Genomic DNA, 13424 nt, shown 5'->3' with positions numbered 1-13424 from the left:
TAGCCTAAAGAATCCTTAGGAAAAAGTGCAGAACCAGACACATGTAGGAGCAAACTCACTTAGAAGTTATTGCAAATGATGTCTTCCTCAGTGTGTTAACCTGAAGGCACAGTAATATTGTCTTCACTGATCTGCTTCTCCCAGTCCTTCTAGTATTTACTCACACTGTCCAAGACAAACGCTGATCATTCTATTCATCAGGAAGGAGCTGACTTCAGAGATCACAAGAGGACTATCTGACAAGAGGTACTAATAAAGACCTTCATGGGTTAATTCCTTAAAAAACAGTCTCATAGGAATGAACAGCATGATCTTACCTCTGATCCTTTATGTCTTACTAGATAGCCCTTGTACCAACCTAAAAAGAAGAGTGCACTTAGTATGACAGAACACATGCATGAAAAAGTATATTAGAAAATCACGAGGTTTGTTTCATATAAGAACTATCTAGCATAGGATGTTAAACATTAATAATTAGTTCAGAACTACATGGATGAAAGCAAATCAAATATCAGGAAGCATACTGAGCATGACTTACACATTAGCAAGTATTATTATACGGTCTATTTTCAAGCCTTGCATAGTAAGCACAGACAATCTTACACAGACTATAATACCCGCACACTTGCATTAAAAAAGGGTAGGATAAACTGTTTTGGAGTGCAATATATAATAAGCACACACGCATATATATCTCTTAACCAAGATCACTCATGATACTGGACAGCCCATCAAGCTCTTCCAATTATGTTCTAAGTGTCCTATTAATCCAACACAGTACATGATAGTTACAGATCCAGCTTCCCTGAATGGAAGAACAGGCCATCTTTCTGCCATGAGGAATTACAGCTTTTGGACCTAACTCAAAAGTTACTCCTACTGTAAAGTTCAAGACAGAACCTCAAGAAAATGAAGGGCTGTTATGGGGCTTCTTCTCCATTCATAACTAGGACCCTGCTCTGAAAGAAAAGAGTGCAGTACTGCAGTACTAGTTCAGGCTTCGTTCCATCTATGCCTCAGTACAGTCACAATAAACATCTAAAAAGAACATAGAATTCACCCTTACTAAATTATAGCAGAAGGCACATCCAATGTGCACACACTCTGTCATGAAACATTACCTACATAGCAACAGTATTCAACTCTGCTGAATGTTTCTTCTATTTCATCCAAAGCAAGCATTTTATGATGAAAAGCATACATTTTATGGTATAGTTTCATGAACAGATATTACCTTTTCTCCTACCACTTTTTCTCTCTCGCCATTTCTAACAAGTATTTCAGCTGTGCAACATAAAGGAATCCCAAACCCCAAGCAGTCCTGTGAGAAAGGCCATGTTGCAAGACTCAGGAGAATCACTGACCTCAAAAACAGGCTCTGGATTTTCTTCTCAGCACTGGGATTTTTTTCCCCATTATCTCCTCAACTCCTACTTATCAAACTGAATTATTTGCACATATTCTCCAATTTACATCCAAATATGTAATATCTATTTAATCCCATTTGTTGTTACTGCACATGTATGTCTGGGCATATTTTGTCCATGTAAAACAAACTGAAATAGCATGAAAAATGAGTGTAGGAAAAACTGAATATCTCCTACAAATATTTAGTTTAGAGACAAAAATGAACTCTATTAAAACATCAATCAAACCTATTGTAGCTCTCATCAGGTATACTACAGCTGTATGAACTTCACAGACTACTTGATGATTTCTTCATTCGGTAACAGCTTCCCAAAAAAGCACATGTACTGCAACATTTCTGATGTAGGCTCTCCAGAAAGGAACAGGCTCTTCCTCAAAGTACACCACACCAATGCAAATAAGAACGTTAGACAACTACTTATGCAACATGGGGAATTGCTAAGAAGTAAAAAGGTTAAGTTATTCAGATAAACCTATCACCTGGAGACAACTGACTTACCTTCACAGGACTCCAAGATGTGGACCACGTCACCAATCTGTAAAGTCAGTTGTGGTATTCCTGTGCCTTTGAAATTGTATATAGCTGAAAAATTGAAGGATGACAATAATGTTTTTCAATACAGCCATAAACTGGAATTAAACTGAAAATCACACAAGGTTACTAAGATGCTGATACACTAGAATAAACAAAGGGAATCAGAATTCTATCAAGAAGTTTCATGTTACAATCACTTAATCTTTTCCTTATGAAAATGCAAAGGTGTTGAAAAGACAATGCTGAAAACAAACAAATCTGCATACACATAAAAACAAGCTGTTCTTTATAACCGCTCTGCGCAAGATTTAAGAGCACGTATTTAGATGCAGGTCTTCGATATACACCTGTTGATTGTCCTGGAAAACTGTTATTAGAGTCCAGTGCACAGTTTACAGGAATTATGGCTACACTGATGAGAAGGGGCACAGACATGCATCCAGAAAGTGAAGTTACTGGGTTTAGATGCTTCATCTTAACATGAAACTGTGTTTCATATGGAAACAAGCAGAAAGTTTCACCATCTTCTGCACTTAATCACTCTGAAAAGATCAGAGGAGCAGTGGATTTTAAGTGTTCTAATCAGAATCTTATCTGTATGTGGTTAAGAACCAGCCAAGTTTCAGAGAGATTTCAAGAACAGCAGCTTCTTTACTAGCTCTTACCCTCCAGTGCTACAGGATGTGGGCTGCTCTGCTAACCATTAGTTTCTGTGTATTTCTTCTTCACGGGCATAGTTATAGACTTACAGGAGCATTACAGTGTAGAAGTGGTTATTTAAGGTAGTATCACACGGGGAAACTAAATCAAATGAGTAAGCCTGAAGACACTAAAGTATCCAGGTAGGAACAGCACACTGGCTGGTAAACATACAGCAGTTTGCTTCCTTTCCTCATGACAGTGTCCCAAGCCACAGACACAGAGCATTCAAACTTACATTAACAAGAGGTCATACCTTCAGTATATTCCTACACACCTTTTGCTCGTCTGTCCCCACTGGCTTCTAAAACATGATATTCATTTCTGTTAGGCCAAAAAGTATATAATAATGACACGTTTTAGTTAAAATTATGCTTAAAATCTCAAATCCAATTGACTTTCATAAATGTCTCAGATAGGAGAGTAGAGCTGATCAGATTCACCCTCTTCACTTGTTTGAATTCCATAAATTGAGTTTCTAATTTCTTTTGCCATCATATCTATTATATTTCTTGGACATAAATTAGAAGGAGTTCCAGATTTAATTAAGAGGCCTATTAAACCAAAACTAAGTTGCTATTTTTATTGACATATAGAGGCCTTCCCACCAGTTTCTCCTCCTGCCTGGGCAGAGCAGGGATTCAATCATTAAACATAATGAGGAGGAACAGAAAAAGAAAAACTAACTGAAAAGTGAGGCACTGCTGTCCAGATTCAAGGGAATCTTGAGGCTGCCTCCTCAGTGATCCAGAGTGATCCTCAGTGATCCATTTCAGTATAGGTTTGTATGGTGGACGTGTGGCTGTATTCTGACCAGCTTCCTTTGGTTCATCTCAACACAGGTTTCAAGAACTGGAAGATGGAAAACAAGCCTCCCATATTTCATACTTCCACCAGAGTGTTGGGGGGGGTGTGAGTGCTCTTACTGTTTTCCTGAAGGGTCCATGCAGATGAAGTTCACTGTTGACTAGCAGCTACTTTATATTTCAAAAGATATGCTGCTCTACTTCCAGCTGTATTGACCTCAAAATACTGATGCAACGCACTGAGCCATATATTCACATTGCATATTGGGTTTGTGCTCTTAAAACCTTCATTTAAAGACAATGGAAGCAGCTCTATCAGCTCAGACTTTTCTAAATGAGTAAGAGGAAACTTGAGAAAGATTTGGCTGTAGATTTTGGATTGTTTGGTAGCATGAGTTTCACAGATTCCTTTACAAAGTTTTAAGCTATAGACCTATCCAGACATGTCATTGTAAGAAACTGTCTCCCATATACCACTGCAAAAAACTTGATATTCATACCACCAGCTTACATCCAATTGTATTATCTACAGCACCGGACAATGTGACTATCACATCTGCTAGCTTTGAATTATGAACTGTGAGTCAAAATTTGACTATCCCATCCAGTTATGCCTCCTGTCAGCTGCAACTGATATCACTTCCTTTACAAACTGTGACTCTCTTACACTGCATCTATCTCCCCTGAATCAGCCACCAGAGTTCTCCACTCCCTGGCATCTCCTATCTCAGCCATAAACACAAACTGGGACAGTATCCTCAAGGCACAGAAGGTGCCCTGCTTGAAGACCCCGGCATTTATTCTAAATCCCAATAGCAATTACTGGCCTCGGGAACAACTGACACCATGTCAGTAAAATCAACAAGAGAGATTTGGACAGCATATGACAGCATATACCCAGCATCCAGCATTAAACTAAGGTGTTCTCATCAATACTGTATCTGTTCACAGATGCTGTCACATTCTCCCAGAACAGCAAAGACAATGCCCAGGAAAACCAGCCTTAAGACAATCTCCTGAATACGGACTTCACAGTTCACTGAGAATAGAGTTAGCAAATTTGTCCCCATAACTTAAATGGTAATTTTACTGCAGGACACATAGGCACACATACACACGCACATACACATACACACAGAAAACCAAAACCCTAGTGCAAATCCTGTTTTGATTCTAGGGGCCTGGCTTATCTCCCTCAGGAGCTGAGCTGGAAGCCAGCACACCCCAACCATATTGCTTCAGAACAAAAGCCTAAAGAAATACCAGAAAGGATTCTCAAACTGAAATATGCTAAAATAAAGCAGGATTTGAATTACACCTCAGGAAGATGGAAGTGTTATTGTTCAGGCAAATAAGACCTCTTGTAAAGACAGTTACTCTAAAGATCTTCCGTGTCTAATTCTGCTACCACTCTCACATTCAGCCATCCAGAGTAGAAGTGAACACAGCTACCTGTGTCCATCCCAGCAGCAAAAAAGGACTATGAACGTTAAAGAAAACTCTTGTTTGCACTTCATTCCAACATATCTGTTAAAGCCAGAGCTGTTAGACATGAGATGCACATCACTCCCACTGTATACAGACACACGAATACTGATCACTACATGGGTGGCTATGAAGCCTGTTTAATTCAGCCACAGGTATGTACATGTTTTCCAAAGTGGAAAAATCTGTAGAGGGCATTTCAGAAGACATAAGGTAAATGAAAGTCTCATACTGCTCTGAGGAAGATTCCTGTTATGAATTGAGAAGTAAATTCAAACAACCACAAACTGAGATAGAAGCAGAGTTAACATTTTGTAATTTAAATTATATGCCTTCCACTTAGAAAATGAGAAGTAAGGAAAAGGGGAAAGTGGAATAAAAATCATATGTACTTTACTGGTAAGATTCACACACCAAACTCATTAAAAGAAACCTCAGAGGAATCCAGGTAACAGAATTCTTTCCTCAACCAACTAGATTTCCTCAGTATTTATGTACTTTAAAACCCCACATGCTTGGTATTTACATGATTAGACTGTAACCTAATGGTGAGTTAAGAAAATCCCACAGACTTGTAACATTGAAGCCATTTATTATCCTGATCTTCCTCCCTGTCTTTTCTGCCTGTTTTGCTTCATGTGAAGGCCCTGTTCTGTTCTTTATATTTTTGAGACTCACCTTTAGTAATAAGCCACATTTCAAGCTGTCTCCTTGGCTACTTTTCACCCTTCCACTTCAAGAGAATTAGAAACAACATTGCTGAGGTATAGCTTTGCTGAACCAGCTCTTCATTTCACTTTACCAGAATAGGAGTATATGGAATGATTTCTATGTAATAACTCATTAAGAGTTTTGCATATTCAAACAGCTCCAATGAACAGCCTCAGCAAGAATCCTGTTCCTGAGTAGTGTTTCCTTACAGATCAATTCTTTGTGTTCAGTGACCATTTTCTTCTCCTTAAAACAAGGTGAAATCACTCAGCAAGAACACTGACAAGCTGAAGACAGCATGCAATCCTAACAGGATTTAAAGGATTTCTTGACTTCTGGAAAGAAACCTATAAAATTTGCATTGCAGTATTATAGCTCTTAAAGAGCCAAATACTATAATGAACATGACAATGACACACTTCTGATAACTATGTCACAAGTCAAAGGAACGGATCAAAACTCAAGGTGGGGTAAAGGCTGAATTCATTCATTGCAAATCACTCAGCAAAGGGTCATTTCCCAGATGAGAAGCTATTAGCTCAGGTAGTAGTTGAATACAGATTTCTTCTTGTGCTTTATCTTGGGGCCAGATGGAGGTTTCAGCTGACTTGAGCTACTTATTTTCCTTCTTAAACTCAATAAAGCCAGTACAGATTATAAGAACCAGGAAGTTCTAACACACCCAACTAGGTATATGACAATACTGCTCCTGACCCTTTACCTTCTTATAGAAAACAGGAGCATGGTTCTTTTCCTAGAAATCTGTTCGTCATGAAGAGTATTTAACTGTGCTTGTTCCTTTCATGGAAAACAGTGGATTAAAAGATTCCTTTCCCAGCTTTATTTTCACCTTACTTAAGTTCCTCTTTGTTTCCCAACTGTCTGTGGGGTTCAAGGGTTGCATTTTATGGAGTAGGCAACCTACCCTGAACAAAGCTCTGCCTCCCTTACAGCTCAACGTTGTTTGATTTCAGAGATGCCAACTCATCTTCAGAGGTCTTCAGCAGACGAAGTCAGCCCAGCCAGTCACAGCTCCTGGCTCTCAGGCTGAGCATATGCTTTGCTACAGTCTGAAAGCACTCACCCACTCCTCCCCACACTGTAGGCTTCCAATGGACAATGTCTGTAAGGCACAGACATAGCTGCAATTGTGACTTTTTTGTTTCAGATACAAGTATGACAGGTTTTATAATACAACATTTAACAGGAAAAAACTTCCCTAACCTAGGAAACAGACCCACATAGGGTGAGCAGAGGAACAGCAAGTGTACTGTTACCACACAGTGACACAGCTTGCACTGATTCCTTTTTACACCCATGCTTGTAGCATAGCAGAGCATTAGGAAACCCCACCAGTGTCACATCTCCCCCATGACCTGCACTAGAAAAGTGATTCCCCATTTTGGAGCTGCCATTGGAAAGCACTGTCATGCCTACCCTTCAGGAATCAGTTCAACAGACACAGAAGAAACATCTAAAACAATTTGTAGTGTAACCATCTGTCACACCTATGGTAACTACAGTAGAGGGAATGTATACTCAAAGCAAATATGGCAGTGTTAAAGAACTGCTGTTACTTTCCAGCTTTGAAATGCTTAAGATCTCATATGTGCCAGTTAAATGTATTTACCCTGAGCCTCACAGCCATGAGACTTCCAGAATTATCTCTACGGGAAGCAGACCTCATCTCATTGGCCCATTACTAGCCCTGCACAGGCAAGTCTATGCAGACTTTATTCTGGACTTCCTGACTTCAAGCGACTTCATGGCTGACCAGGTTTACTTGTTTACAAAGGAAAAAGTATCATCTTTGAGGATTCCCAGGCTATAAAGCAGAAGTCCATCAGCTGCATCACAAGCTGGATACATCACTTCCTTTACCAATTAGAGGAAATTTATCAAAGCTCTTTTCAAGTTTATTAATCAACACCTGCATTTGTGTTGTCTCTATGGCAGTTTAAACTCAACAGCATCAAAGCTTTGATACGTTGGTTGTCTCCTTTGAAACACTAGTAAAGTTCCTTAATATACATATAACCAGTTGCAGCATTTCCTATTTGGTGCATTCCCTAATCCCTTCTCATTAATTGCCGTCTCTGCAGATTTCTTTTAGTCAAGCAGTGGCATTTGTTTCTTTGAGCTCATCTCAACAGTAAGTCAAGTGCTGACTCTTTAATTTGCAGCAGGAAATGTTTAAACTTGCAAATAAATAAATATCTCTCTCCCCCCAACAACAATGGAGTTTTATGTTGTCCTTATCTACATTCTTCCTGACACAAAACTATCTCTGATGTCTTAAGTGCTTCTGTAACAGCACGTTAGTATTTCAGTTAGTTCTAAAACCCAGTACACAAGCTACAGGTCATTGTGTTGGCACCTAGAAATATCCAAAGTCTCAGGGCTCCTCATCCACATGATGCAACAGACTGAAGAGTGTTCAGTGAGGTGACTGACATGAGTAATCCACACGTCTTTGGCACAACAGGAGTTGTAACAGAGGTCTTATGATTACAATCTCTGTTCTAAACCTACAGAACCTGACTGAAGGTGACAATTGTCTGATAAGGGAGACGGGTGAGAGAAGGAGAAGCCATATTTGTACAGACCATGTTTCAGAAAGCAGTACCTGTACAGACTAGGGGTTGCACTGATGTCACCCTATGAGCCACACTCTAAAACGAGTGCCAGAGTTGTTAGACTCGACCGTATTTGAAGAGCAGGAGCACTGGTCCAAGAAAACCTAGGTCAGAGTTTTTAAAAACTCTTGCATTTGTGTTGTCTGTATGGTACCTGTATGGTACCTTAAGCTTAACAGTACCAAACTACTACAATTAAATGTTACAGTCTATTATCTGATCTCATTTATCCATTAAGTGCTCAAGCTAAGTGATTCAGTGTACTATTCAGGTGTACTAGTTTGAAATATGCTCTGACCACAGGTGGCAACAACTACTGCTACACAAAACTGCATATCTGATTATTTTAAGTCAAATGGTTCAATCCAAACACACTGTAGTATCATGAAAATGAACTTCACAGGACTGGCATCAGTTGAAGTAACCTGTTTCACAAGCTTGTTTTTATCATGTGTCTGGTTTGCTGCACCTTGCAAATACAATGGAGTCTTCTGCATCACTCTGCCTTTTTGTCCACTCCATGACCACATTGGCTGCGAAGCTCCAAACAGTCAGAACTTCACTGCAAGCCAAGCATGGCAGCTGCCTGCTGAGCAAGTGACAGATCACAGCCAGGGCCTCCTCAAACCTGGTACATTAGTCCACTGAAGGCAGAGGTGTAATAAAGTCCCTAGCCCATAGTACACTGAACATCAACTCAGGTTATTTGGCCTCCATAATGTTAGCAGTGATAGCACAACAGCAGTAAGCTTTCTTTGTAATGGCATGAAACTCACCCAGACCCAAAATGCTCCTTGTAAGAGGCTGCTATAAGCAAAGCTTATATTATTCCCAGAAATAACCAATGTGTACCTAGAACTTCCATCCGTACACAAGTTAATATCCATCACGTAAATAGGGTAGAGATAGCACAGACAAAAAAACCCAAAAGTCACAGTCTCCCAAATCAGCAGCTTTGTGGAAAACACGGGAAAAATTTAACAGTTTCTGCTATTGACAAAACTGAAAGAAAAAATATGGGCACCCTTTATTTTGCAATGCAAACTGCCATCAGCACAGGCTACTTCCATTTTGCAGTTCTGCCACTGCTGCACATTGAAGCTGAACAGGAAGGCATTCTTTTCCTCTTACCAATTCCTTGATGGTTCATTTTATTTCATGAAGCTAGTTGGGTCTTCTGCTTTTAATGTGTATCATAACATGGCCTCCTTAAATAACAAGTGTCTTCTAGAAGAATTTGGGGATTCCACACTTATAACTACACTAGTAGTTAAAACGCAAGCAGTACAAGACTGTCTTCTGTACTGAGAACCTGCAGTTAACTTCAAGTACTTCAGCTGAGTCTTTATTTAAAGGTCTCTCTTTAGGAAAACCCCAATTCAGTCCTTTCTGCAAGCGAACATCATTCATTTTAAGATAAACTGATGCTGGAAGATGACTTTCCTTCCAAAAAGTATGACTTGCCAACTCATTATAGGTTTCTCTCTAACATTAAGTGACAGTCTCAGAAGCAACTGCAGAACTACCCTCCCCTTATATTTGCTCCCCCTTCCTTCTAGCTGCTGTGTTATACACAAGACCCAATCTGCTCTACAATATCAAGGTGGGGAAAGCTGCATTCCTATGACAGCAAAACCGCAGGCACTCATGTACTGCTCATCATTATGTCTGACAGATTCCAACTTTGTACAAAATGGATCATCTTAATGAAGGCACCACGGTAAAATAGCGTTCAGCCCTCACACGACAACAAACACCTGCCCACATCCTGTTCTGAAGACAAAACTCAAATGGCAGTTCACCCAGTTACATACCCACGCCACTCTTCTTGTCTGTCTTGCTCCATCTTGCCATCGTACATGAATCCGTGAGGCTCTGAAGGATGCTCACCACCAAGGTTTATAGGACACAGGCTTCAAAATAAGGAACAAAGGCACTGGAAGTAAGATACCTTTCCAGCTGCTGTCACTCAGGACTAGCAGCAGGCTGAGGCAGCTGCGAGATTTGCTGCTCTGAGCTGAGCTTCCTTCCTCTTTTCTTAACACAAGATCTCGTACCCAAGTGTTATGGGGGAGGGGAATCCCAAACTGGGTGTTGCTGTTGCACAATACTGGCAGTAACACATAAGCAAGCAAAAGGGAATGAAAAACCCCAGCCTGTGCCTGCACCACCACTGATCTTCAGCTCGAAGCTGTAAGGCTGCTTCATACAAAGTCCAGTTACACCAACAGTCTCTACACATTGGTAAGTTCAGCTCTGAAACACCACAGGGACCTTATTTCTTGCATTGTGCCCGAACTAGATGTTAAACTTTTGACTCCACAGGACACTCCATCTTTGAAGCTACTTTCTTCCAACCTGTCCAGAAATGAGAAGCTGTTTTTCATAATAAACTTCTATTCTGAAGACAAAGCTACATTTCAAACTACACCTGTTCCTTTTTATTTGTCATTTTACCTTCGGAGGAGAGTAGCAGAACGTCTCTACTCTCTTAAAGCAGAACTTGCTTAAAGACTTACTGTCAAGACAAAACTTTAAACAGCAATTTATTGTATATTTTTTCAGCCTTTACTTTCACACAAGCTGCTGTGAGAGTATTTTGGATGTGCAAGGATCAGGCCAAGTTTCTGTTTAATCTGGACTACTGAATTGAAGACAAGTATGACACCATCATTCACGTTCTTTACTTGTAGTTGGGAATTAAACAGAAAATGCTTTACAATATTTACTGTTTGTAAAGAAATTCATGACAATCCTGTCCCCTGGATGGTACACTGCAATTCAGTAACCCTTGTTCATCAGAGCCTCTTAACAGCGACAGTGCTACGTCCACTATGGTATTTTTGATAGCACATGACATTGCAGCTCTTAGTTTTAAACAGCAATCATGACAAGCACAGGCTGCCTTGTTGCACATGGAACTCTAATGCATATTTCTGGAGGAAAACCTCCATAAAATCCATGTTTATAAAAGTGAGCATGATTCTGAGCAACTCAGATTATCTCCATCTACAGACTATCAGCTTCATCAAGTTTGCAATCTTTGTTTTCCATGGAACACCCACTTCATAATTCAGCTTCAAAATCTGTTTGATAGATAAACATTTCATCTTTTAGTTTACTATGTACTTTGAGTATAACTTCCTAACCAGTAATAACTATCTCCCTCACTCCTCTGACCCCCTGCTGCAGCAAATCACCCCTTCCCACATATGATTTGGCCTAAAGGTCATGACTTGCATTTATTTTCTTGTTCTATACTGCTCTTATTATGTTTTCCTGTCATGCAAAACTGGGATCCAATGTATAATACTTGTATGATACCCTCCATCTCTCCCACCTGCAGTCAGTTTCTGCAGTGTACAGAGGCACCTGAATACCACCATGCACACCTCAGAGCTCGAAGCACTGCTGCTTCCCACCTGACACCCCCTTTCCCACATTCAGCTCTCAGGAGAAAGTAACAGCTGACATGTGGAATACTTTCACAGAATCCCAAGGGTTGAAAGGGACCTCAAAAGATCATCTAGTCCAACACCCCTGCAAGAGCACGGTAACCTAGAGTACATCACACAGGAACTTGCTGCTTTTACAGCTCATTGGCTACTAACTCCTACTACCATGCTGATGCTTTCGCATGTCACAGGTACTCAGACCTACCACTACTTTCCCATAAGTCAGCTCAGACAACCTCCTGTGTATGACAAAGCCCTGGTGAAAGATTTAACAAATGAGTTGAGCAACAGAATCTTTATTCAGCTTGAAGAGGAAAATGCATCCAAAGAGTAAAGCATGCATGGTAACCCTGCAGTAGAGGGCAACCCCAAACACGGCTCTAAAGAATTCAGGGTAACAGTTACTCCCTTCTCAGTGGAGGGTTTTATTCCAAGTACTTATTGGTTTGTGCAACTACCATTCCACATCACTATTCCACAGAACACAGTGAACAGACAATCATTTATTGCTCTCACTTACCTTGTCACCTTTTCCTGAAGTCTTCTTTCCAGGCAGAAAGTCTTTTTCAGTAGAGTAGATAATTCTTTGCTTCCCCAAAAGCCAAAAATCTTTATGAATTCATGGGCAGAACTTACCTCATGGAAAGCAAAGAAGAGAGAATTTTTGCTTAATATTGCTATCAATTTCAGAAAACAACATCTTGGCCAGTGCTGGCTCTCTCAATTTTTAGCTACACTGATTTCCATAACACAGAAGACCTTAACCAGAACACCTCAGCTGCATTTAACTGGCTCTGAATTCTACTACATGACAAGACCTGTGGGCATAGTTGCAGGAAAGCAACTGAGGCAACTAAACAAAATAAAATACACCAGATATTCTCATGCACTTCAAGGACAATACCTGAAGCATGTTATGGCACCACAACACCCTGAATTCCAAACATCTTTCCCCACCTACTAGTTGTGAATCTGCAAAAGATAAGCATGCAAGCATTAGATAAGGTGTTACCTCCACGAAGTAAGCCACAGCAGGGCTGGTTTCAGTGTAATTAGGTAACACTGATCAGACCTATTCATTTTTTGAAATAACAGCCTAATACTGATATATTTTAATTGGAAGACGTCATAAATGCCATGAAACAGAAGTGTCATATGCGAAGTAGCTAAACACATCATTAGCTGTCTCAGTAGACATCTACAGCTCAGGGCTCTGTTTGAAGTACATACACCTAATGCCAAATTACTGCAGATTTTTCTCTTATTAGAGCAATTCTGTACTTCATTTTTATGCTGTCTGCATCTCAGTACAGCAACAGCAAACAAAGCTGTCACCAGATGCATGAAAAAAGCTTTCTTATATTTTGTAGCACGAAAAATACTTTCTTCACTGTAATATTAATGTTCATATGTGCAGTCAGAGTCGAGAGTAGTAAGAACAATTCCATAGATAAACATTTTGTTCCTGTAATGTCATGGAACATCCTAGTAAAAGTTAACAAATACAATATTCTCAGTTTATGCAGACTTAATTAGTAACAGTAACTTCTTAGATCGATGACATGCCACAATTAGATTCTGTGATGCAGGGATTTCTGATTATCTTGTTCAACAACAGCAGTAACAGTCACCAGACTGTGCCTAAATTCAACTACGTAGAAATGTGCTG

At 39.9% G+C, this 13424-nt stretch overlaps 1 protein-coding gene across 1 annotated transcript in view; it reads right to left on the bottom strand.

Moving 5' to 3' along the window:
* DOCK2 (dedicator of cytokinesis 2) overlaps positions 1 to 10192 on the bottom strand; it is a 162611-nt gene extending 152419 nt beyond the window's left edge. The window contains exons 1-3 of the mRNA XM_034066740.1: positions 10115 to 10192; positions 1928 to 2011; positions 318 to 358 (exon numbers count right to left, since the gene is read on the bottom strand). Coding sequence (XP_033922631.1) covers positions 318 to 358; positions 1928 to 2011; positions 10115 to 10154 — 165 coding nt within the window. The 5' untranslated portion in view covers positions 10155 to 10192. The remainder of the gene's footprint in view (positions 1 to 317; positions 359 to 1927; positions 2012 to 10114) is intronic.
* Between the last annotated feature and the right edge of the window lie 3232 nt (positions 10193 to 13424).

The sequence above is a fragment of the Melopsittacus undulatus genome, chromosome 10 (assembly GCF_012275295.1).
Source record: "Melopsittacus undulatus isolate bMelUnd1 chromosome 10, bMelUnd1.mat.Z, whole genome shotgun sequence".
Taxonomy (NCBI): Eukaryota; Metazoa; Chordata; class Aves; order Psittaciformes; family Psittaculidae; genus Melopsittacus; species Melopsittacus undulatus.
Note: the sequence above shows the minus strand (reverse complement) of the source record. Positions and strands in the feature narration are given on the sequence as shown.